A 24,207-nucleotide genomic window follows, 5' to 3' on the forward strand; every position below is an offset into this window, starting at 1 on the left:
AGCGAAGGGGAAGTGTTGACCTTGGACCGGAAGTCGTCCTCGCTCGCGCCCCGGCCGTTGCGCTCCGTGTCCGTTGCTGCCATGGCCGAGTTCGATCTGTTCGGCGCGCCGCCCGCCCAGCCGCCGGCGGGAGACAGCCCGGGCGTGGGCAACGGGGCGCTGAGCGGCGGCGAGGAGGACCCGGCCGCCGCCTTCCTGGCCCAGCAGGAGAGCGAGATCGCGGGCATCGAGAACGACGAGGGCTTCAGCATCCTGGAGAGCGGCGAGGTGCCGGCGGGGCTGCAGGGCCACGGCGGGCCCTCGCCGGGTAGGGCCCCTCTTCCAGCGCCGCGGGGGGAGGCCGCTGTGCGCTCGGGCCCGGGGGCGATTCCCGCGGGGCCAGGGCCTTGCCCTGTGGGGCTCCGGCGAGGCTGGGCCGAGCCCGGCGGCCGGGCCAGGGGCGCCCTGTCTGGCAAGGCGCAGCGGCTCCGCTGCAGTCGGTTTGTTCTCGCTCCCCGGCTGTCACTCGGGCCGCTCCCGAGCTGCTCTGTAGCAACGCTTGAGACGTGGCCCGTCCAGAGCCACCGCTGTCGCCCCGGGAGTCGGGACCTGCCCAGACCAACCCACGGGCCAGGTGACCGTGGCGCAGTACATGTGGCTGTGGCTTTGGCTTCTCCTGGGGCCGGGGCTCTGTCTGACCTCTCGAGTCCTTTGGGCCCTTTGATCTCTTCTGTGGTAGCACCTGATTGCCGTTGCGCTTGAGTAGCTGTGTACAGAAGCAGGGGTAACCATTGTTCAGTCTTTCTAGCTCCTGCCTGAGCTTCCTAATTCTCCCTAGAATCCTGTAGATGAACGGATAAAACTGGTTTTGGCCAATAACATCACTCCCCTTATGAGAGTGGCAGCGGTTGCAACACGTCTGGCTTTGGGTCCTGGTTGTACACTACATGAATAGGCATCTTTTCTAAAGCAGAATTCCCCAGGCAGAAGTATTCTGTAGGCAGATGCGCTGTCCTGAAAAGTCTGTTTAGCCCTTCGCTTCAGTGTGTTACACTGTTTAAGCCTCCCATATCAGTGCATGATATTATCATTTCTCCCTCAAGTGTTTGAAAATAGTTCCTTTTAAAAATTACTAAATCAATGAAATCTAGCAATTTCAAATCCTAGAATCTCAGGGTTGGAAGGGACCTCAGGAGGTCATCTAGTCCAACCCCCTGCTCAAAGCAGGACCAATCACCAACTAAATTAAACTTAATATTGTAAATTGTAGAATTTCTGGTTTGCTAGTATTAATATTGCTTTAAAATGAATAGTGAATTCTGTTCAATATTTTAAGAACATCTTACTTTCCTTGCATCTTGCAAAACAGATTCTTCAGTACTATAGACCTATAGCTTCGTAACAGTACTTTCCCCATCTATTTGTGATTGGTTTGAAAGAACCATTATTAGCCTCAGTTTATGGACTTGCAAACCAAAATAGTGCTGCTTAAAACAGCACGATGGTCCTGTATTGAATTTAACACTTCAGTCTTAATTTTGTGAATCTTTAGCTTTACTCTGAACTGGTCAGGATTCCTGAGACAAAAATAGACCAATGTACCATGGATATTGGAACACTGAGCTTAGCTGAAGGATGCATAGAAGCACAGACTTGATGTCACTAAATTAGTACGTTCTATAAAGTTGAAAAGATTTAACGGAGGAAGCTTTGATATAGTGACAAGCTCCAGTATTGCCCCGAGTACTGGAGTTGCATCCTCCAGGTTTAGTTGAACATTCTTCTTTAGATGAGAAGTGGAGGCTTGGAACCAGATGTAGAAAAGAGCAGTTCCTATTGAGAATGTTGAGCACTTATGAAAATTTGGCCATTTCATTTAGGTCTACAAACAGAAGCTGATGTTCAGCTTGTCTGAAAAATGTAGATGAGACTGACCCAGTATATACTATACCTTATATTATTTCCACCAAGGACAAGCTAAGCTCTGAAGCATTTGTGATCGCCTCTTTCAGTATAGTGTTTTTTAGCCACTGGGCTAATGTTTAATTTATGTAGCCTTCAGTCATTGTTTCTTAGTAACCTTTGTACCTCTTTCTAACTTAGAAAAATTGCCTTTGCATAATACATGCTGCTTTTTCTTCAAAGGAAAGGTGCTCTTTGTATTTCTCAGCAAGCTAAAATTTGTTGACTTATTAGTTATATTGAGTATGTTGGTCTTGCATTCTTCCCCATGTATGTATACAGTGTAGCAGTGTCAGAATATTAGAGACACTGTGGGTGAGGTGATATCTTCTATTGGACCAACATCTGTTGGTGAGAGAGACAAGCTTTTGAGCTACACAGTTCTTCAGGTGACCTCTTTCTCACCAACAGATGTTAGTCCAATAAAAGATATTACCTTACCCACCTTGTGTCTGTTTTTCTCCATTACACTTTTATGGGTACTCAAACTCTGCTAGACTTGCAACTTGTTTCCATATTTTAAGTTGAATAATGTAATTTTTTTAAGTACTTGATGGATTACAACATCTCAAATATAAAAAATCCTCTTTCTGTATAGCTTTGAAGTTGGAGATTTACTGGATGATTGAGTTTGCTTTTTTCCTATCTCGTATAGTCCCTTAACTGAACACTTCTACTCTGTAGAGTCTAGCTGGGATGACTAGGTGGACCGGAAGAGCATGAGACTTCCAGACGTAAAGCTTCCATGGTGCTTACTATTCCATTAAGGGCTACTTCTAAACTAGTCACGGATGCAGCCATTCTTTGTCGGTGTTCATAATGGAGCCTAAAACCTTCTGTGCAGCGTATTCTAACAACTTTCTACTAGGGATGTTTACATTAAGTCATTTCCTGAGCTCTGGTGTTTGGTCCTGTTTTCTATTTCCTGCCCCAAGTCCATCCTGCTCTGATAGCAATTAGTGCCTGTATAGATGAGCGACTTCACAGAGCACTCAGACTTCAACCAGGAATAAGCAGCAGATGAATTTATAAGGAGCAAGCACCTTGTTTTTTATCATGAAGTCTTTGGTAACCTAACTGATGTAAGCATAGATTTTAATGTCTTAGAATGAGTAGGTCTCTAAATGACATACAGCTGTAACTTTTTTCCAGCCTAAGTGACTGTTTAAAAAGCAAGAAATAATTTCTTCATTTTCACAGAGAAGTACTTCCCCTATGGGGCGCTTCCTCATGTCCCCTGCAATCTTTCCTTTCTCCAGTGGAGCAACTCTGAAATAAATTGGTCTAAAGTCAGCCTTTGCTCCACATCCATAGTGTGGCTATCTCACTGTTATGAATCCTTCTCTAATACAGAGAACCCTGGTGAACCTTCCAAAACTAATTAATTTGGCTTGACATGAAAAACTCTAACTTTTTAGTAAGCTTCTCTTTTAAATGACAAAGTCACACTTCTGACATCCCTATAGAAAAGACAAAATCCTGTTTCTAATAGATTCTAGAACAAATGAGTAGGAGAGGATTATAAAATAGAACTTGATATTTTAGTTGGGAAGATCGGTCATTCAGTTCCACTTGAATCAAAATTTAATGGGTGTTCTTTCCCTAAAATCCAGTACAGAAGGCTGACTTTCAGTTTGAGCTGCTGTAATTAGTTCTCATGACTCCAAGAATTTGAACCTTCCTACTGACCTGCTTCTCTGGGAGGTGAGGTTACTCAGAATCCTTAGTTCCACCTCTGACTATAAAACTGCATAAAGGTTACAACAAAAGTGTATCGGGACAGCTGTCCAACTCTTCTTGGTGAGATGTAATAGTTTTGCACAATACAAGTAATTGGCTGACTGCAAGCAAACTGCTTTTTGCACCCTGTTAATTTTAAATACTTAAGCGCAGCAGCAGGGGATTTGTGGATTTACTTTTTTTAACTTTAACCATTTAACTGCCTTATTTACAAACAATACCAAATAGGTTGAGTTATATGTAAGGCACTGTATTACCAGAGTAAAATCTGACTTTATACAGTAGTCATGAAATGAGATTATAGGTACCTCCACAGGAAATAACTAATTACAATGTAAAAAATGAAATTATGCAGTGAAAAGTAATCACCAGCTTCAGCTTGGGTGTTTGTGAAAGGGTATGCTGGAGGAGCTTGTATATATGCTTTTTAAATAAAAAAAAATAGCGCAGTGTTCAGCTGGCTGCTTGGGCATGTAAAAGAAATTCCACTTGCTCAGTTAAAAATCAAAGGAAAGGTGGAACTTTACAAGATTTCTCAAGACACGGGACAAGTGTAAAAATGGAGCCATATCAAACTTCTGACCAATTTTGATCCTCACTATGTCTCTCGTTAGGCACCCCTTCCCCAGTGATGGGCCTGTGCCTATTTTTCTGTGTGGAATCCCACAATCCACACCACTCTCTCCTTGGTTCCCCAGATCACCGCATCCCCATCTACTAGTTGTTCCCACAGCTGAGCCAACTGGGTGTTGGTCCCTGCTTTAGACTTTCTCTGCCATAGGAACATAACACGGAAAGGGTTAAAACAACAAAAGGATTCACTGTTCTCCATTTGAGCACTGGCAGCTGAACTGCAGTAACTGCCTAGTTATCTGGAGCGCTCCAGCTAGAATTAACCTTTAGTTTTCCATAGAGCAAGCTACTATTCAGAAGTAGATATCTCCTGTCTTCCAAGGTTGCAAAGATCTTCTGGTCGAACAAAGCGTAAAGAACTGTTGCGTGTGGTGGGTGTGTGGGGCTTTTTTTTGTGTGTTGCAGTTCAGGTTATGAAAATAAACTGCCTGGATATTGATTTTAACTTCTATAGCAAGAAAACTGCATCAGCATGCCTTTTCTTTCCATAAGAAGCACTGTGGAAACCAACACCACACTAAGCTATATTGGTGGCTCACGCATAAGGCTGCGATTTAGCCACAGAATCCATGACTTCCAAAGCCCTCTGTGACTTCAGCCAGCCTCAGCTGGGAGCTGCAGGGTCCCCTGCTGCCTGTGGAGGCAGGGAGCTGTGGGGTACCGCAGTCACCTCAGGTGGGGGGGGGCCTGCAGCTGGGAGCTGCTGTAGGAGGGGGACCCTGTAGTTCTGGTCCCTCATGTGTGGTGGGGTCCCCTGTAGCTCCCAGCCCATGGCAGATGCCCAGGCTCCACATTCTGTCATGGATATATTTAGTAAAAGTCAGGGCAGGTCACGGGCTTCTGTGAATTTTTCATTATTGCCCATGACCTGTCCATCACTTTTACTAAAAATATTTGTGACAGAATCTTAGCTGTATTCATGAATAGTGTGTTCCAAAACAGTTGCTACTCAATTAATGGGAGAATAGTAAATATAACATGATTACTAGCAGAGATGGGCAAACTGCTTACTAGTGTCCCTACTGTGGATGTCAGTGGTGTCTAAAGAAGACTATGTGGGCACTCTTCGGTTGCTAATTTTCTTTCCAGTCACTTTCCCAGTTTTCACAGGGAGTCTGACTACCTCATTATTGTTCTTTTAGTGTGAAGTGACTATTCTGGGAGTGTTGCATTTTTGGTCTGCAGTTGCTTCTGCAAATGCTTTAGACTGGGTTTTTCTGAACTCAGACCTATCTTTTGCAGTTGTACGTGCTGTAGTTTAAGGGCTTGTCTAAACTTGCACTTTACAGCACTGAAACTTACTGCATTGGGGGTGGGGGGGGTGTTTTTTCACACCCCGAGCAAGAAAGTTGCAGCACTGTAAAGTGCCAGTGTAGACAGTGCACCAGTGCTGGATGTGGGTTTTGTTTGGGGGGGACGGTGTGTGGTTTTTTAAGAGAGCTGGGAGAGCTGTCTCCCAGCACTCTGCCGCGACCACACAAGCCACGTTAAAGCGCTGATGTGACAGCACTTTAGCATTGCCAGCGTAGACTAGCCCTAACTTTAATATACTACTGTAGGAGCCCCCATACATATGCTTTTTTTGGGAGTGTCTGTGTAACCTCGCTCCGAAGCCTCTGCAAACATCTGGAAGAGGAGGGGGGCAGCAGTAGACTTCCAGCTGCCCTCTTATGAGATAGGGATTGTATTGAAAACCTGGTAAGAGTTAATGGGTGCTGAAGGGTAACTCACTGCTCTCTGGGGAGAGAGAGCAGGGTCTGGAATCTACTTTGTAGACCCTCTGCTTGTGGTTCTCTTTCGCAGCAGGACAAAAAGGCATAATAGAAATTGGAGGTTTGTGGGGTTGGAGAAAGCGGAAGGTTTCAGGTGGGCTCCCTCCTAAATAACTGACTGGCTGGGATACTTGAGTCTTCTCTTCGTTACCTCTTCCACAGGAGAGAATCTTGTGGGTATTAAGTTGGATCCTTCCAAGTAATGGAGGAGGTAGTGGAAGCTTTTATAGGGGGTAAGGTGGGATAGTCTTGATTGCTCTTCTGCTACTGCACCCCATCAATGCTGACTGAAATGAAGAAAGCTGGGGGAGAGGAGTGGAATAAAACAAAAATCAAGTCTTCCTAAGGGCATATTTTTCAAGTGCATTTACTAATTTTTTTCCCCTGTGATGATGAAGTTGATGATGATCCCTCATCTGGGGTTAATGCAAAGGTGTCACAGTTAGGATGCAAGATGCTCGGGGTATTTGCTGAGCTGACTTTTTCTAGAATACCTGTTTAAAACTTAGTGTTTGCAGGTTTACCGGGCATTGGGTTACAGCTTAATGTCCATCACACTTGAGTAAGCTTGTATGTTCTATTAACTAGTGTAATTTGCAAGGAAGGAAAAACAGTTCAACCATGTTAATTAGATAATATTTTTAAATGGGACATTGACAAGGTAGAAAGGCCTGTCTCCAAAAGTTCAGTGTTGTCTGTTCTTTGACTAGTCAGCCCTTGCTTTGACTTGCTGTAGTGGGGATAACATCTTAACTGCAGATTGTTTACCCAGCAATGCGCACTCCTGGGAGCCAGCCAGTTAATAGACAGAGTAGTCTGACAGTATGACTGCAAAGAGAACTAACACAGGGGTCGGCAACCTATGGCATGCGAGCTGATTTTAATGGCACACTGCTGCCTGCTGGGTCCCAGCCACCAGCCCTGGTAGGGGCAGAGTAAAGAAGCTTGGTCCTGGCAGCTGCAGGGCAGGCAAGCTCCCCTGCTCTGCTGCCTCTTTCCCCCAGTGTGCTGGGTTCCTCTTCTCTTCCCCCCCCCCCCCCCCCCTGCCGCCCATCAGCTGATGGCCCTTGTGAGGAAGGGGAGAAGCAGTGCGCTCTCTCCTCTGGGGAGGAGGCAGAATCAGAGAAGAGGTGGGGATGGGGCCTTGGGAAAGGGGGGTGGAATCGAGGCATATCCCCTCCAGCCCCCTGCCGTGAGCTGCTCTGGGCAGGAGGCTAGGAGCACCCCCAGGACCCTAGCCCACACCCCCAGCCCTCTGCCCTGACCCCTGCACCTCCCCCACACAACCCCAGCCCTGACTCTAGCATCCCCCACATATTCCCAGCCCCCCCATGCCCTGACTCCTAAACCCCCACACATACCCAACCCCCCCATGCCCTAACTCTTGCACACCCCACATTCCCACCCTGAGCACCAAACAGGAGCTCCTGCACACACCCCCACATTCCCACCTGCACCCCTCACACCAAATGGGAGCTGCCCAGGTAAGCACTCCACACCCAAATCTCCTGCCCCAACCCTGAGCCCTCTCCCTCATTCTGGCTCCTGGCCAGACCTTACACCCCAGCCTGCACCTTCACCCCCAGTCCTGTGCTCCGTGCACTCCCACCCTCAGCTCAGTGCAGAGAGATAGGAAGAGAATGGGCTAGAACTAGGGAGAAGGTAGGTAGCCATTCTGTGGGCGGGGCCAGAATCCCAGACCGGCAGTGGGCTGGGCAGGACTGCCACCAGGACCTGGGCTGTCAGTCTGGGGCCGGCCTAGGTGAACAGAACCCCAGGCTGGCAGTGGGCTGAGCAGGACAGCAGCATAAGATCAGCATTTTCATTTAAAAAAAAATTAAGCTGCTTAAACATTTTGAAAACCTTGTTTGTTTTACATACAGCAATAGCTTAGTTATATAATCTGTAGGCTTATAGAGACCTTCTAAAAACATTAAAATGTATTACTGGCATGTGAAACCTTAAATTAGAGCGAATAAATGAAGACTTGGCACACCACTTCTGAAAGGTTGCTGACCCCTGGTCTAATATTGGCTATATGTTCCATTATAGCCCTTTAAAGAAATTCTGGTCCTATAAATAGTGTCAAGTTTCACAATCAAACTAATACATCTCAGAAGGGGAAATATGTTGTCATTAAATGGAGCTTCTTAGCTGGCTATGTAGGGGAGATGAGCTCTAGCTCTCTCATACAGCTTGAGTAGGAAAGCAGGCCTCATGTATTCCTAACACAGTTGCTTATTCTGCCAGTTACACTTAGGGTAACACCATGGTGACTTCTTTGTTCTTTCTTTAACAGCCGGGTCTATTTCAGGTTTCTTTAAGTAATTGGTACGAAAATGAAACCCTTGTTCTGCTACTTCTGTTTAAATTAATGATTTAACATTAGGCAAGAAGTGTCTTCTATTTCCCAATTCCACTAGGTTTTTTGTTTTGTTTTCCTGATACACATAGAGACCACTCCTACGAAATGGTAGGGTCATCTGTGAAGTCTAGTTCAGGGAACTCTTTTAGAAGTACACTAGAAAGGAAGGCTCAGGTAACTGTAAAATGTTCTACTCAGAAAAATAGGGTAGAAGACTAACCTGTTTAAAGGACAGGAAACGTGAAGTTGCCGCCTAGTCTCCTCACCTGCCCCTTTCTTGAGTGGGCTGCCTCCGTACAGGTGGGGTTTCAAATCCCTAAATTTGTAGAAATCTTGGGTTCTATGCAAATCTTGTGAACACCTGTTAGAAGCCATGGCCATCTACAGAACTACTGTATGTTGTCCTGGGTTCCTGGCTGCACTGTCATGGTCCCTGCAGGGACTGGTTTCCTAAATTGGCAGAAAGCCCGGGGAGGGGGGGAATAGGACAGCTTGCTGATGTAGGTAACCCCTGTCCCTTTTTCAGGACTGTGGGTGGCTGTAGTACCCTCCCCTTCCTGAATGTGTAGAGACCTAGTTGAGCAGCTTTCATATGAAAGGCCTTCATCATGCTCTTGCTAGGAGAGCATGCCACAGAATCCCTTCCACATGCCGTGGGGCTTTTCTGTGTAATGAAGGGGAAAACTTGGTTTAATAGATTGGAATGGGGATTAGAACACACATTCAAAAGAGTAAACCCTCAAGGAAAGGAGTATTCAAGGTGGCTGCAACTAGGAGTAATGGAACAAGTTGGAAAAATGCTGAATCTGAGCTGTATGTGTGAAGTCTTGAGTATAATGTCTGACACATTGGAAAATGAACTGAAAAACCACATTGGACAGTGCTGTGGAAAACCACTCTGATTAGTAAGGGATGGACTAAATTAAGAGCACTGCACTGAACACTTAGTATTTAATCCAATTACTTCCAAATGGTCACTAGGGCATGACAAGGCTGAGTGGGAGTTGATAGCAATAACTGGCATGGCCTTTCATGTTAACAGTATGTGGTTTTGTGTTGGTAACTGAGCGGCATGTCATACTAAAGAGAAACATGATGAAATTGGTTCTGAACGGTTATCCATGAAGAGATCCTTGATCTACCAATTGGGCCTTGCCTTGAGTATCTGGTGCCCTAGATAAAGAGCCTTTGGCTCTTTTAAACTGCTCCATGTGAAGACATAGCCTTAGCTCACAAATCTGATTTGTACATTTGAGTTACCCCAGCCTGGCCTTTGGGGCATCAAACATTAGACACATTTCCTAGCTTTTCTTTTGCTCTTCTAGATGTCTCTTTATTGCAATCTGAGTAAAAATATTTTCTCACTAAGTCCTCTTTCAGGACCTGTTTTTCCTCCCCTCTTTAAGCTAGCCCTATATTTTCCTTTGGCCTTTGTCTCCCTCCTAGCTTATGCTGCAGACCTCTGAAATGTGCAGAGGAAATTCTTCATGGCTCTTAAGACTCATTTTTCCCCCACTCTTTCCCCTCCTTTCTCCCCCCCAACACACACACAGTGGGACATCTAAGAAAGTTCTCTACCTCCCTAACTCCAGCCTCTCAGAGCTTCAGCTTCAAGTGTTTTTCTTCAGGCTTTGCCACTGTCTTCTGCAGCCCAGATCCACTAACATTTAATTGACTCTGGGGTTCATTTGTTACATCTCAAAATGCATTGCATACCAGAGTGTCAGATCTCCTCTCCCTGCAGCTCCAAGCTGAGACTGTTAGAGCAAGGCGATTAGGTCCCTCAAAGTGCCAGCATGCACAACAGGATTGGTTGCTGGCGGGACTTCAGGATGCAATGGCACAGGCAGTTCTTGTAGCCTGTCTGTCTAAATCTGCCACTGGCTCCAAAGCCACGCGGAGCAGTTTTGGTATTGTTGGCTGATGGAAAGGCTCCCAGGCAGGCTATATTTAAGTTTTTCTCCTAAGGAAAGCAGACGGACGCTCCATGTTTCCAGAGCAAAGGCTGGCTGCTGCACAACTCGGCATTATTTGTACTGGGCCCAAGGCTGGCAAGCAGCCGGTTATTCCAGACCGCTGTTACTGAATTATGCAAACACTGTACCTGAATAAAGTTGCAATAAGAGAATGCTTGGCTTCTAGTACTGCTTCTATTTTCGTGCTTTTGTGTTGGCTTGTGGTGAATATTGGTACTGTATACAGAAGAGGTAATGGTGGTATGCCTGGATGAGATGGGATCAGTATGCTGACTTTGTATTCAGTTGCAAATTTTGAGACACTCAAAGAACTAACATGCAGAAAGGAACTTACCACCATTTTCACTGCTTTCTTCTGTCTTTACTGCTTTCTAATACTAAGAGAATTGCTTTGCATTTTAGTACTACTTTTGTGTCTAGACATTGTAAAGGTGCATGTACATCCTCCTCCTTGGACATCCCATTCATACTTCTAGTCAGCAGTATTAACTAATGTATAGTACTGAAATTCATCTGCAGAGGCCATGTCTCCACAGCGGTGTAATTATACAAGAAAACTGAACTTTGCTAGAATTGTGAAGTTGAGCATTCAAAAGTTAAACTCCAGATTTAAGGTTGCTTGCGCAAGCTCAATTGGCTCTCTCATGCATATGTAATTACATGATCACATATTTCATACAACCCTGCCTCATTAGCTCACTGAATGGTAGCTATTGAGAACAGAAATTCCTTGTGAAACTTGCATAGGATTGTATGAATCACTGCACACATTTCAACACTATACCAAAACTTTAAGCAACTCCTCATCTGCTTTATAATCTCTAAGAACATAAGAGTGGCTGTGCTGGGTCTCCCCCATTGTCCATCTAGCCCAGTATACTGTCTTCAACCAGTGGTTGGTGCCAGATGTTTGAGAAGGAATGGACAGGGCAATTTATCAACTGATCCATTTTCTGTCCTCCAGTTCCAGTATCTGGCAGTCAGAGGTTTAGGGACAACCAGAGCATGGGGTTGTGTCCCTGACCATCTTGGCTAATAGCCATTGATTGGACCTATCCTCCATGAATTATTTAGTTATATGTTTTGGCTTTCAAACCATCCCCTGGCACAGAGTTCAACAGGTTGACTGTTGTGTGAAGAAATACTTCCTCTTGTTTGTTTTAAACCTGCCTGTTAGTTCCATTGGAGTTAATTCCTGGAATTAATTATTGTTCTGTGAAGAGATAAGTAACACTTCCTTATTCAATTTCTCCACACCAGTCATGATTTTATAGACCTCTCTCATATCCCTCTCACTAGTCTTTTCTTCTAAACTGAACAGCCCTAGTCTTTTTAATCTCTCCTCACCTGGAAGCTGTTCCATACCCCTCATCATTTTTGTTTATCCTTGGTACCTTTTCCAATTCTAATATCTTTTTGGAGCTGAGGCTACAAGGACTGCACACCGCATTCAAGGTGTGGATGTACCATAGATTGATCTAGAGGCAATATATTTTTCTGTCCTATCTATCCCTTTCCTGATGGTTCCTAACATTGTTAGCTTTTTCGACTGAGCAGATGTTTACAGAGAACTATCCACAATGACTCCAACATGTCTTTCCTGAGTGACAACCACTAATTTAGACCGCATCATTTTGTATGTATAGTTGGGAGTACATTTTGCAATGTACATTACTTTGAATTTATCACACTGAATTTCATCTGCCGTTTTGTTGCCGTCACCCAGTTTTGTGAGATCCCTTTGTAACTCATAGTGAAGTCCAAAGCTGACTACAATCTCTTGAGTAATTTTGTATTGTCTGCAAATGTTACAATTAATACGCCTAATCATATTAAGGCTTTGGCATTGTGATTTTTAATGTTTTCTCCAAGACCTGTCTAACTACAGTCACCATTACCTTACAGATGCTGTTGATGGGGTGATGAATGGAGAGCTCTATCAGGTAAACTGAAAGGAGATCTCTCTCAAACAATTAAAACCTGTTGGGTGAAATTAACATTTAGGAGGTATTCTAAGTGACTTCTCAAAAGCAGTTTCTAGCCTTAAACTAAAGCTTAAACTAGCTTTCTTAATCTAAATAGAAATGTTCCCCACTGTTTGCCTTTTCATTACACTTAAATCTCCTGACTTATTAATGAAGGGGAAAAAACTAATCCAGTCTCAAATCTTGTAATATTCTGAGATTCCATAGCTGCCGGGCAATTTGAGTAGACTTCATCTTCAGGTGGAAGACAAATTACAGCGCAAATCCATGTTGACATCCTATTTGAATTGGTAACGTGCCCTCCTCTGGGAGGACTGCCATGTACTCGGGTCCCACGTTAGGACTTGAGTTGGTACCTAGGGCTGGCACTACATTACTAGAGGTGTTATGCTTTGACTAACAAGTTTAATCACAGTCAGCATTGACTAAGCACAAGCTAAAGATTCTGTGGCCTTCCATAAAGAGCAGGGGAGAACTCATTTTGGCAGAACTCAGTGTTTGTTTTATAACTTAAATGCTTAAGCAATCATGTTGAATTTTTATAAATTTTCACAGCTGTGGGGACTTACGGGGGGTGTCATGACAATTTAATGACAGTAGATGTTGAGTTTCAGAGTAGCAGCCGTTTTAGTCTGTATCCTCAAAAAGAAAAGGAGGACTTGTGGGACCTTAGAGACTAGTGCCACAAGTCCTCCTTTTCTTTTTTTAGTGGATGTTGAGATTTAAAATCAAAGGTTTGTCACTGTTGAAACACTGACATCACACATCCAAATATGCAAAGTAACTATCCTTAAATCAAACTAAGTTTTCAAGTAACATTTTCTTTCTTTGTCCATCTATTAACTTCAGTTATCAATGGAAAAATTTGTCAATTTGTGTATATCATGCCTGTTTACCAATATTTGCTTATTAAAAATCCAGTCCTTCTAAGCCTAGAGAGAACACTTGACTAAGACAAGTATCCTAACATTAAACAGTTCCTTTTAACATAAAACCCAGTCTGTATCCTATGCTCACTGCATTATCAGATCCAAACTCACTGTGTTTACTATTCTTTAAAATAGCTTGGGTGAAAGCTGTGATCAGAGTTCTGAACCACTAGACAAATAGGCCATTACTGTCCAGTATGACAGAATTATAATGGATACTGCTTTATCAAGTGGCAAAGCAGAACAGATATTGCTAAGACTCTCCTAAATAGGGACAGTAGTGTATATGGCTGGCTAAACCACTCCACAAACCCCTTTAAAAAGTCTGTCATAGGTTTGATAAGAATGTTCTAAGTATACTTAAACTTCATTGTAACCTAAAATTGTCTTGGTGGTTAATTTCAAATGTCCAAGTTGATGCTGTTACTTCCTGGGGCAAAGGATTCATTAGATGACCCTATTCAGATGAGTGGTTGGCCTTTGGTCTAGCCACTTCAATTTCTGCCACTTACACCCTAAGTGAACACTTCATTTCTCAATCTCGCTTGAGGCTCCAAAGCAAATGTAGAACTGATCTCTGTGGACTTTTTATTGTGACTGGCAGTGGGAAAGCTAAAATACTAACAGGCCTTTTTGTGCAACGTGGCTGAGGTGCAAAATGAGATCTTAGTTCTAATTCCAGCACTCTCACTCACTGTACCCTTGGAAGGAACCTCCCCCCCCCCCCCCCCAATAGGAACAACACCCACCTATAGAGGATGAATGGTATTTGCAGTGCTTTGAACATGTTAATTAACTCCTCTTAGTGAAATTTCCTGGCTGCTTTTTTCTTTCTAATTGCTTGTTTATCCTCTTTAGTCCCCCCCTGCCCAAACACAACCTCTTGTCCAAACTCCATTTTTATCAAAGCAGTCAGTAGACCTTGTCCACCATAATTTTGCAACTGTCTGTACAAATCTGCTCCCTAGCCTAAGATTCTAGCTGCTTTCTCCAGTAAAGCACTAATCCTACTGCAAGCCTCTCCTTGCTAGTTACCCTTGTTCATAATCCACTATAAGCATCTGTTGCTGGCATGCCCTGTTAGCACTTGAGAAGGCTATTGGGCCTTTCTAAGGAACACATTCCATTTGTGTTTAGGGTATTTAAAAGTGTTTGTTCTTGTATAAGACTTTCCAATTGTTTTCCATTTTTAAGGAGAGCAATGGGCCAACAGACTGCTATGCCGCTATTTCACATGTGGATCGACTGCAGTCAGAACCAGAAAGTATCCGTAAATGGAGAGAGGAGCAAAAGGAACGCCTAGAAGTCCTTGGTAAGGAAAAGCATGAAGTTTCTGTCTCTCTTTGTAGGGCTTGCTGTTCAGATTCCATCTTGATTCCTTCATACAAGAGTTGAATTTTTAACTTTCACTTGCCTATCTGCCATCTTAAATTCTTAACCCTCAGTTCTTGCTGACCAACACACTACCCAATCAGACTCCCTGTTAATGGGGAGCTGGCTTGATGCTGCCCACTGGAGGGGGAAATCTCCTAGTTGCTTGAGCATCTGAGATTTCCAGCTTTAAAAAACAGAACTGGAACTCTCAGGCCATTTCAAAATTGCTCCTCCTTAACCAATAGCGACCTTCATATTGGCATCTGGAGACTTGAACGGTGTCTTGCACACAGCAGCACCCTTCTGCCTGAAACCTGTCATGGAGAGAGCCCTACTAAAAGGAAAATACAAAGCAGAGGGTACCTCTACTCAGCCTCTTTCTGCAGCCTGACTGGAAGGGGTTTTAGCACTGCTATGTGCCAGAACCTCTGGGGTGACAGGATCTGCTTTAAGACTTCAGCCCTGTCCAGCAGCAATGGGAAGACAAAGGCCTCGCCTCTAAATACTGAGTATGGTGTAAGTGTGGCTTATACAAGTTAGCTAAACATGGACCATCCCCTTGCTGTCTCTTCTGTGGTCTGTTGCTACTGGATCAAATTTCATAAGGCATTCAACTGAAGGTAACACATCTGAGTGACCTGCCTCGTGTTTTAATGGGTGTCAAAAGGAAAACAGCCTCCCTTCTGCCAGCAAGAAATGGAGGGGAGCATAGTGCCGGTTCATGTGTAAGCCTGTTGCCTCTCATTACAATTTTACTGCATTTGCACAGTCTTTACTAGGGCATTGAAGTCATTTATTACCAAAAGGATCTCTTAGCGCAGGGGTGGGCAAACTTTTTGGCCCAAGGCCACATCTGGGTATGGAAATTGTATGGCAGGCCATGAATGCTCACGAAATTGGGGGTTGGGGTGTGGGAGGGTGCTCCAGGCTGGGACAGAGGAGTTGGGAGGGAGATCGGGCTGGGCCAGAGGTTTGTGGCACAAGGGAGGGTCAAGGGAGCAGGCTCCTAGCAGCGCTTACCTCAAGCAGCTCCCAGAAACAGCAGCATGTCCCCTCTCTGGCTTCTCTGAGGAGGCACAGCCAGGTGGCTCTGTACACTGCCCTGTCGGCAGGCGTTGCCCCTGTGGCTCCGGTTGGCTGTGGTTCCTGGCCAATGGGAGCTGCGGGGGAGGTACTTGAGGTGGGGACAGCATGCAGAACCCCCGGCTGTCCCTGCGCATAGGAGCCGGAGAGGGGACATGCTGCTGCTGCTGGGAGCTGTGCGTAGTGGGGCAAGACCCCAACCCCACTCTCTGGCTGGAGCACGGGAGCAGGGTAAGCCCCAGACCCTGCTTCCTGGTGGGAGCTTGAGGTCCAGATTAAAATGTCTGGAGGGCCAGATGTGATCCCCGGGCCATAGTTTGCCCACCTCCATCTTAGCGGTTGGTTTAAAACTTTGTTTAAAACTAGTGACCTGTCAATTGACTGAGGAATTCCTTCCAAGCAATGTGAATGCCATCACCTAGAGTCTACCAGCAGGTCAACCTGGCCAGCTTCTCGCTTCAAGCAGGGGAGAATGTGTTGTACTTCAATAGCTCTCCTGGTATATCACGAAATTGCAGTGTTAGCAACCCCTGCCTTCAGTGGGATAACATCCTTGCTTTTTCTGCCCTACTTGTTGGAGTGGGTGGAGTTGGCCTTATCTGAAAGATAAGTGTGCATGCCTCTCTTAGGCTTCCTGCAACCAGGCCCCCACAGTTTGCTTCACAAGGCACTGAAGAGGTATTTGACTTAAGGAACGCTATTAGCAGCACAGAGCTGTCCAAGACCATCACCCACTTACTGCCTGGCTGGCACTGTTCTCCTCCTTTGCCTTGGTTGCTAGTCCTACTTCTGGCAAGCAGCCAGGTTTTTGAGAACCTAGTTGAGGAAAGCAACAAGTACCATCTTGTTTTGAAAGTGGCCTGCTAATGGGATTGCTCTCCAGTAGACACCGACCAGATGAAAGCTCCTGGCATGTTAACTGAACTTGTTCTCCTAAATTCAAAGTCCCACAAAGATCTGTCTTCCTCTGCTTCACTGGTGCCCAATAAGTACCATTCTGGTGCTGGTACAGCTGCTGTAAGAGATGTTAGGGAAATACATTAGGCTAGGCAAGACAACTGCATCACTTTATACCCTTTGGGGAAATAAGGGATTTAAAAAAAATAAATGCAGTAATTAGCCAAACTGCATCCAGCTTCAGATTGGCTCTGTAGTAGCTATGTATGAGTAGACTTGTTGGGAGCATGGGGAATAGTTTAGCTAGTCTGCAAATAGGATTAACATAAGGCTATCGCATGTGGCCACTTCTGCAGCAAGCCTTCACCAGCCAGGCTCAGTAGCACATTTAGCCTGTCCTCAAAGAAGAGGTAACCTTGAAGTGGCTACATTTTGCCTCTTGTATGAGGAAAATTTCAGCAGGAAATAAATGTCTTCAGCATAAAGCGATAGTTGCTGGTACCCCTTCCTTGAAGGGTTCTGTGGTGTGGAGATGTCAAGGCACCTGCCTAAACTCTTTTTACACTTCCCTTGTCTGATCAGTTTGGGTCACAGTACCGCTTAACTTGTGCATCATTTTAATCATGACATGGGGTTCCTGTCTGAAGTTTCAAACACTGCAAGAGCCCCAAAATGCATGGCGTTGGCTTACAAGCCATGTTACGGTCTCTCTTAAATCTGCAGATGCTAACTCTCGAAAGCAGGAAGCAGAATGGAAAGAGAAGGCTATAAAGGAGTTGGAAGAATGGTATTCAAGGCAAGATGAACAGCTACAGAAAACAAAAGCCAACAACAGGTAAGGATTTTCTGCAGCTCATTGGAATGTTTGGTTGTGGAAGGAATGAAATGTAGCCAGAGTGCCATTGGCATCTTGTATACTTGTCTCTATCCGTTGTCGGAATAAAGATACATTAGTGCTTTTGGACCTCCAGGGGAACTGTCAGTAAGATTTCAATTGGTGAAGGGGGTTCTTAGTTGTAAATGGGTGTCTTCATCTTATCAGAGATCTTGTGGTCTGTTCCATGAGGATGTTCTTGGCACCTGGAGATGTGACCTTGCTTAATGTGGCCTAGCATGTCAGTGTAGTTAGAGCCAGCACAAAGGTAAGATTTTTAATTTGTGCTGACTGGATGATTTAGTGGGGGATTGGTCCTGCTTTGAGCAGGGGGTTGGACAAGATGACCTCCTGCGGTCCCTTCCAACTCTGATATTCTGTGACTGGCCTGCTCAGCCTAGCTGGCAAGAACATATTTTTTGGCTTTCCCACAATAACCTCTCAATACTTCAGCACCCCCTACGGGGTAAGTTTAAATAAATCCTCTTGTTCTGCCAGCTGGGTGGGTAGAGACTTGATTGATTGGAAGGTATCAATACCCCAGTGAGGGGTGACCTCCTATACTAATAACATTCTAGTGACAGGATGCATGGTGGTGTGGCAGACTTTGACCCAAAATCTGACTCTGATTATAATTCTGACCTCCTTGAATTTGTAGCCATGTTCTAATGGCTCGAGCAGGGAGATGAGTCTTGGGTTCTGCTCCCAGCTCTGGCACTGGCTTGCTGTAAACCTGGCCAATAATTCTTAACCTCTGTTTCTCTCTGCGTATGCGCAGCGTGCCTCAGGTGGCACGTGACCAGGATTCATCACTGAGTCTGGTCCATTGATTGGATCACTAGCTTCCCTGGCTTGGGCCAGGTACTGACAGGGAATGCGACATGAACGCGGATCCATACCTCCTTCTCAGCTGCTGAACAATGCTATATAAAGTCGTTACTATAGTCTTAATTTTTAAAATGGATATAGAAGTCGGGCTCTTAAGAATAAACCCCTCATACCAGTCAATGGTTTGCCCTCTAGATAGGAAAACTGAGTTGGAAGTACAGAGATTTGTCAAATGGTCCACTTGATCTCTTTAAACGAGTTTTGTGGGGCAACTCCCTCATTGGAAGGGGGTCAGTCTAACTCCTTATCTCTCCCTCACCTAACCATTGCTCCCAGGTGAGAAGCCTCTGCATGATGGGAGCAAGAGAGGCAGGCCTGGCTCTTTGGTGAGGTGGAAGAGGAGCTGAAGCTCCCATGGGGTTGGAAAGAGTAATATTTTGTAATAATCAAATGGAGGGCTTCCCCTCTGAACTCTAGCACACACCCCTTACTCTTTGTTTCTCATGCAAATGAAATTTCCACACTGGTCACATCTTCCTGCTGACGGTCTGAGTAACACATTGCTGGGTAGACTGACAGTGAAGTTCAAAATGTCATCAAAGCCTGTCCTTTAGCTCAGTCCTGGAGTTCAGGTACTGTAAGCCCTGAGATAACTGATGTGAACTTGTAACTGGGGGATGAGCTCAGAGTGTAGAAAGAGGGGTTCATTCCCCTCCTCCATTGTGGTAATGGTGAACTTGGAAGAGCATAGGCCCAAATGGGTGTGACTGACCATCTTTACAGCCCTTCGGATGGCTCTTCTGTAAGACTTCCAGATGGAAAAGTGGGATCATCCAAAGTTACTAAATAGGTCTCCAATACAGTGGACATACACGCTGAAGTGTGGAGTGGTTAAAAATCTGATTTAAAATTTTTTTAAATCACAGGTTTATTAAAAATAAATAAACAAACAAAGCATAGACCCTAACATAGATCTCTTTAAAATAATTTAAATACAGAAATCTAGAACATTTTTTCCAGGTTTAGAGAGTCAAATCACTGAGCTGGTGGAAGTCACTGGCTGAATCTGTTGAAGTGCTGCATCAGCAGTTGTCCCTTGCAGGTGCAGAGAGAATGTTTCTTTGACTAGAATAAACTGAAATGATTCAGTGCAATGACTAGTTCATGCAAAGTTAAGAAACCAAGCTTTCCTGCTTTTTCAACTCTCAACTGTTTTCATCTTCTGATCTATGAATTCAAAACTAATATGCGAGAATCTACTAGCTCTAAAATCTCAAAGGGCATGGTAACTAGAAATCAGTTAACAAACTACAAATAATACCTCCTGATAAAACATTTGCATTTCAAACTCATTTGATAGACTTTTTGATGTTTTTCTTATGTTTTAGTGCACTTCTAATTAATTTTGAATTTCCATCTAGATAGAACTTGACACATCACAAGTAATTTTCTTAATCTAGTACATGATCAGTAATTTTTTTAAATGTATGTTAAGCTATATAGTTGCTTAAATAAAGACGTATAGGTGCATTATATCCTCGGTACGCACCAAATCTAATGTAAAGGCTATATCTAACCATCAAAATGTTTTAATGGCCATCAACCTTTGGCAATCAACAAGAGCAACAAAAAAATAAAAAGGTTTAGAAAGTCTGACCTGTGAGGGAAGGCCAAAAAAAAGGCATGTTTTCTTGAGAAAAGACTTTGGGTGGGAGAGAACCTAGTAGCAGTTCTCAAATATGTTAAGGACTGTTACAAAGAGGATGGTGATCAGTTCTCCATGTTGTCCAAAAGTAGGACAAAAAGTAATACGTTTAATCAGCTGCAACAGAGATTTAAGTTAACTATCCTTACAGTTCAAAAGTAGCTAAGTATTGGAATTGGCTCCAAGGGAATTCTCATCCCCATATTGGAGGTTTTAAGAACAGATTGGACAAACATCTGTCAGGAATGGTCAATGTTTACTTGGTCTTTCCTCAGTGCAGGGAGTTAGACTAGATGACCCCTCAAGGTCACTTCCAGCCCTACATTTCTATGATTCTATGAAAATAAATAAAAAGTACAAATGAAAACAAATTCATTTAAATCAAGGTTTCCTCCTTGCTGTAAAATCAGTGATTTTACACAGCTTTGGTTTAAATCAGTACATCCTGATCTGTCTCCCTGAACTAGTCCAGAGTCTCCAGTCTACAGCTAGGTATCTCAAAGTTTGTCGAGCTGTTCCTCCATGGGGAAAACTTGATGCAGAACATGCAACTGAATATTATTCACTTTCCAGCTCAGCATATTGACTCCAACTACAGATTCACTCTGATTTGGTATCTAGTTTAATACAGTTCTCTTGTTTTACCTAACCTGTCTTCTGCTATATTCTCTGCTTCTCATTCTTCTCTCTTTTCTCCTGCCTGCTTGCCTTCCTCTTGGACTACTTGCTGCCCAGGGTGGCAGATGAAGCTTTCTACAAACAACCCTTCGCTGACGTGATTGGTTATGTGTATGTTGCCTAACTACTAATTATCTGTCTGATCCTCTTCGTTATCCTTCAGAGACAGTTAATATATCTGGTGACTACATTACACTGTGTATTTGGAGTCCAGCATCAGAGGCTGATGGGTGTATATATAGCAGTTCTTCACACAATACAGCATGGTATTTGAGCTGCAATACTGAAGAGTGAAATGTCCCCTTGATCTCTAGAGGGTCATCTGAGACGTACTGGATATCACTTGTACTAACCCATGCAGCACGCGTACCACCAATAATACACTGCTAAATGACAGCAAGACTAAACTCCTGCTTCCAGGCCCATGGAAGCTTGGTTGCACACTAAGGTGTATTATGAGCATGGAGGTAACAAACCTCTCCTGTGTTGGTACTTTCTCACTCAGATGCTGCTTTTTGGCCCTAGCCACCTCTACAGACAAGATCTTCAATAGAAAAGCAACACTTTCCTACAAACAAACACTTGAGGCTGGAGGGCTTGATTTGAGGGAGGTCTAAAAGGATTTAACTTGACTGTCAGAGGTACTGAGCACTTAAAGCTTGTGTTGAAGTCAGTGAGAATGTCCAGTGCTCAGCACCTCTGAAAATCAAGCCAGTTATTTAGCACTTAACTCTGTGCAGTCAATTGTGGGAAAAGTAGGCCTTAATATGCAATTGGGGTGGTGGAGAGGAAGTTAGGATTGTTTGCCCAGTTTCATCTGAGTATTTACCCATATGGGAATGTCTCCCAAAGGATAGAGTGGTGAAAGCGCCATTACATGCAGCATATGAAACCAGACAGCCAGAACATTGGAGAACAATGCTGTGTGTGCAGACAGACAAGCCAGCCCATGGGCCTTTCAGTCTAGCTCTATTTTTTCTAAGTAAAAGCCCTGGTTTCCAACCCCCAAAGAATGATGGGCATTTTCACTAATGAGTTTAAGGATTACAATGTGGCTTTTTTTGGCTTGTTCATATGCTTTAATTTCTTCCCTTACATTTATAGACTTGAATTCAAAGATGACCATTTCAGATACTAAAGCACCTTTTAAAGGTGTACTGGTGAGAACAGTAGTATGGCTTTGTCTGAGTGAATTAAGATTGAAGTTCCACTGTGGAATTGATGGCCTAACTGTAGGTGGATGTAAGCCAAGACTTGTGAAATGCTGGATTTACAGGTGGTGTTTGATCTTGTTCTGAAGTCTCGAAGTTTCCACTGAAAGACATGGTATTAAAACACTTGTTTCCTGTACCAGTCTCCATGTAGCCAATGCAAAAGGAAATGTGCCGTGTAACGGCTGCAGACTAAAACTGGCAGCATGTTTCCTGAATGTAGACTGAGCTACTAGTGCATGTCCAGCTAGCTTATCATCTGCATTAAGCTCATTTTCATTTTCTATATCTGACTTAAACTTTCTCTCCTTGTTTCTTTTCTTCTCTTCACCTTTAAGCACAAACATAAACCATCCTTGCTACAGCCTAGAACAGTTAAGTAAAAATCTTCACTGCCCCCCTTAAGTGTCTTGTCACATGAAGTAGCAGTGTTTGTAGTGACCCTTGTCTTCAGTGGTGTTTGTACTCGAATCATCCCTGTGCCCAGTGCTGCCCCTTCCCTTCCATAGGATGATCACTGTCATTGCTTTCTCTGTACTGCTTGTTGGAGTAGATGGATTTGGTTTGATTTCTCTCAAAGTGCTTACTGCTTTAGCCCTTATGCGGCTACCAGGGCCCCACAATTTGCTTAACCTAGGCACCAAAGGGTTACATGTTCCTTGGAGCAATGCTGCTAGCAGCACAGGGATGCCAAAAGGATAACACTGCTTATTCTTTGCTAACCTACCCGTTGAAAAGACTTCACTGAGTACATTCGGGATAAAAGAAGGGGAAATGTTATCCTTTTAGCTGAACTCAGTGTAACCCTCCCCTTTGCCAAAACATGCCTCGTAAGTCTATAGCAGATGCAAGCATGGGAGCTATGACTTAAATTCCTCTTCAATCCACGCTGCTTCTCTACACCATTGGGAACCATCAGCACACAGTTTTACGGTGGCCTGCACGCCTTGGAGTATCTGTAAACCAAATGGAAGTTATTCCTCAATCTTGCACTTCAGTAGATGGTAAACTTCCAGTTGGCAAATGTCCAAAGCAAACTGATAAAAGTTGAAGGCTTAAACAATAAATGTACCAAGGCATTGCTTTAAATTGTCTGTCAGTGTCTTAAACTTTTTGTGTGCATACTTAAGCGAAGATTGCATAACTGCTCTTAAACCAAACACCTGTATTCCAACATTTTACACAGCAATTTTCTGCACTGCTTGTGCATAGCAGATTACTGCAACCTGTTCATCTCCAAGGTTGGGGTCGGGGAGCTTAACAAGCCTTAATGTTCTCAAGCAGCTGTCAGGTTACATTTTTCTTATGACATGTGTAAAACTGAACCGTATTCTGTGGAGGGAAAGGAGTGGCTTCCAGGAGGCATACAGATCCACCATTAACATGTAATATTGGATTGCTTCTAGGGCAGCTGAAGAAGCCTTTGTGAATGATGTGGAAGAAACTTCCCCAGGCACCGAGTGGGAACGTGTGGCTCGGCTCTGTGACTTTAATCCCAAGTCTAGTAAGCAGGCAAAAGATGTGTCCCGCATGCGCTCCATCCTTATTTCACTCAAGCAGGCTCCACTGGTTCGCTGAAGGAAAAGCACAATGGAAACACTACAAATGCAATATCTTAACCTTACTCAGAGAAGCTGTGTTTGCAGTAATTGGATTAATTATGTTTAAATGTGTTTTTTTGGACCAAACCTCATGAAGTATCTAGAGTTGATCATTGTTTGTGATTGCATGTTCTTCCTCATGTTTCCTTCCTCTGTCCCAAATGGGAGGAGAGAACCTCCAGAACTGTAGTCTCTCTGTACTCTTGTGCACTGAGATGTCACTCTCAACTGTACTGGTATTAAAGGTCTGTTAAAGAGTTACATCTCTGTCCTCTTTTTGTCATAGACAGAGGTAGCTTCCCCATCTCCCCTTCTAAAGGGGAAATGATCAATTCAGATAGTGTCCAGGAGCAAACTTCTAGCCTTGTTACAGTGGCAGTTTAACTTTCCCAAAGAAGATCTAAAGCACTGGCCTCACCCACTGTGTGTGGCATTACAATGAGGTGACAGACCAGTGGGTAGGAGGACATCTACCTTGCTGCATGATGGCAATGACCACACCTTTAAAGCCCCCTGTGGCTCTAATCTCCAGCAGTTAAGCACCTCTCTGCAACAACCAGTTGAAACTGACTTGGGAACATTAGCTCCATCCTGGCTATCTTTGCTAACTAGCAT

At 44.1% G+C, this 24,207-nt stretch overlaps 1 protein-coding gene across 4 annotated transcripts; it reads left to right on the top strand.

Moving 5' to 3' along the window:
• CLTA (clathrin light chain A) lies at window positions 1-23,853 on the top strand. Of its 4 annotated transcripts, XM_048849996.2 has the most exons (7): window positions 1-307; window positions 12,333-12,370; window positions 14,536-14,653; window positions 17,419-17,530; window positions 20,838-20,891; window positions 22,330-22,365; window positions 23,398-23,853. In XM_048849996.2, exons 1-7 carry the CDS (start codon window positions 82-84, stop codon window positions 23,567-23,569), a joined length of 756 nt encoding a protein of 251 aa, XP_048705953.1. In that variant the 5' UTR covers window positions 1-81; the 3' UTR covers window positions 23,570-23,853. The 4 variants fall into 4 exon arrangements, with proteins under 4 accessions (XP_048705953.1, XP_074984985.1, XP_048705954.1 ...); XM_075128884.1 differs by lacking the exon at window positions 20,838-20,891 and having other exon boundaries at window positions 2-307; XM_048849997.2 differs by lacking the exon at window positions 22,330-22,365 and having other exon boundaries at window positions 3-307.
• The last annotated feature ends 354 nt before the right edge of the window (window positions 23,854-24,207 follow it).

Source organism: Caretta caretta, chromosome 5 (assembly GCF_965140235.1).
Source record: "Caretta caretta isolate rCarCar2 chromosome 5, rCarCar1.hap1, whole genome shotgun sequence".
Classification (NCBI taxonomy): Eukaryota; Metazoa; Chordata; order Testudines; family Cheloniidae; genus Caretta; species Caretta caretta.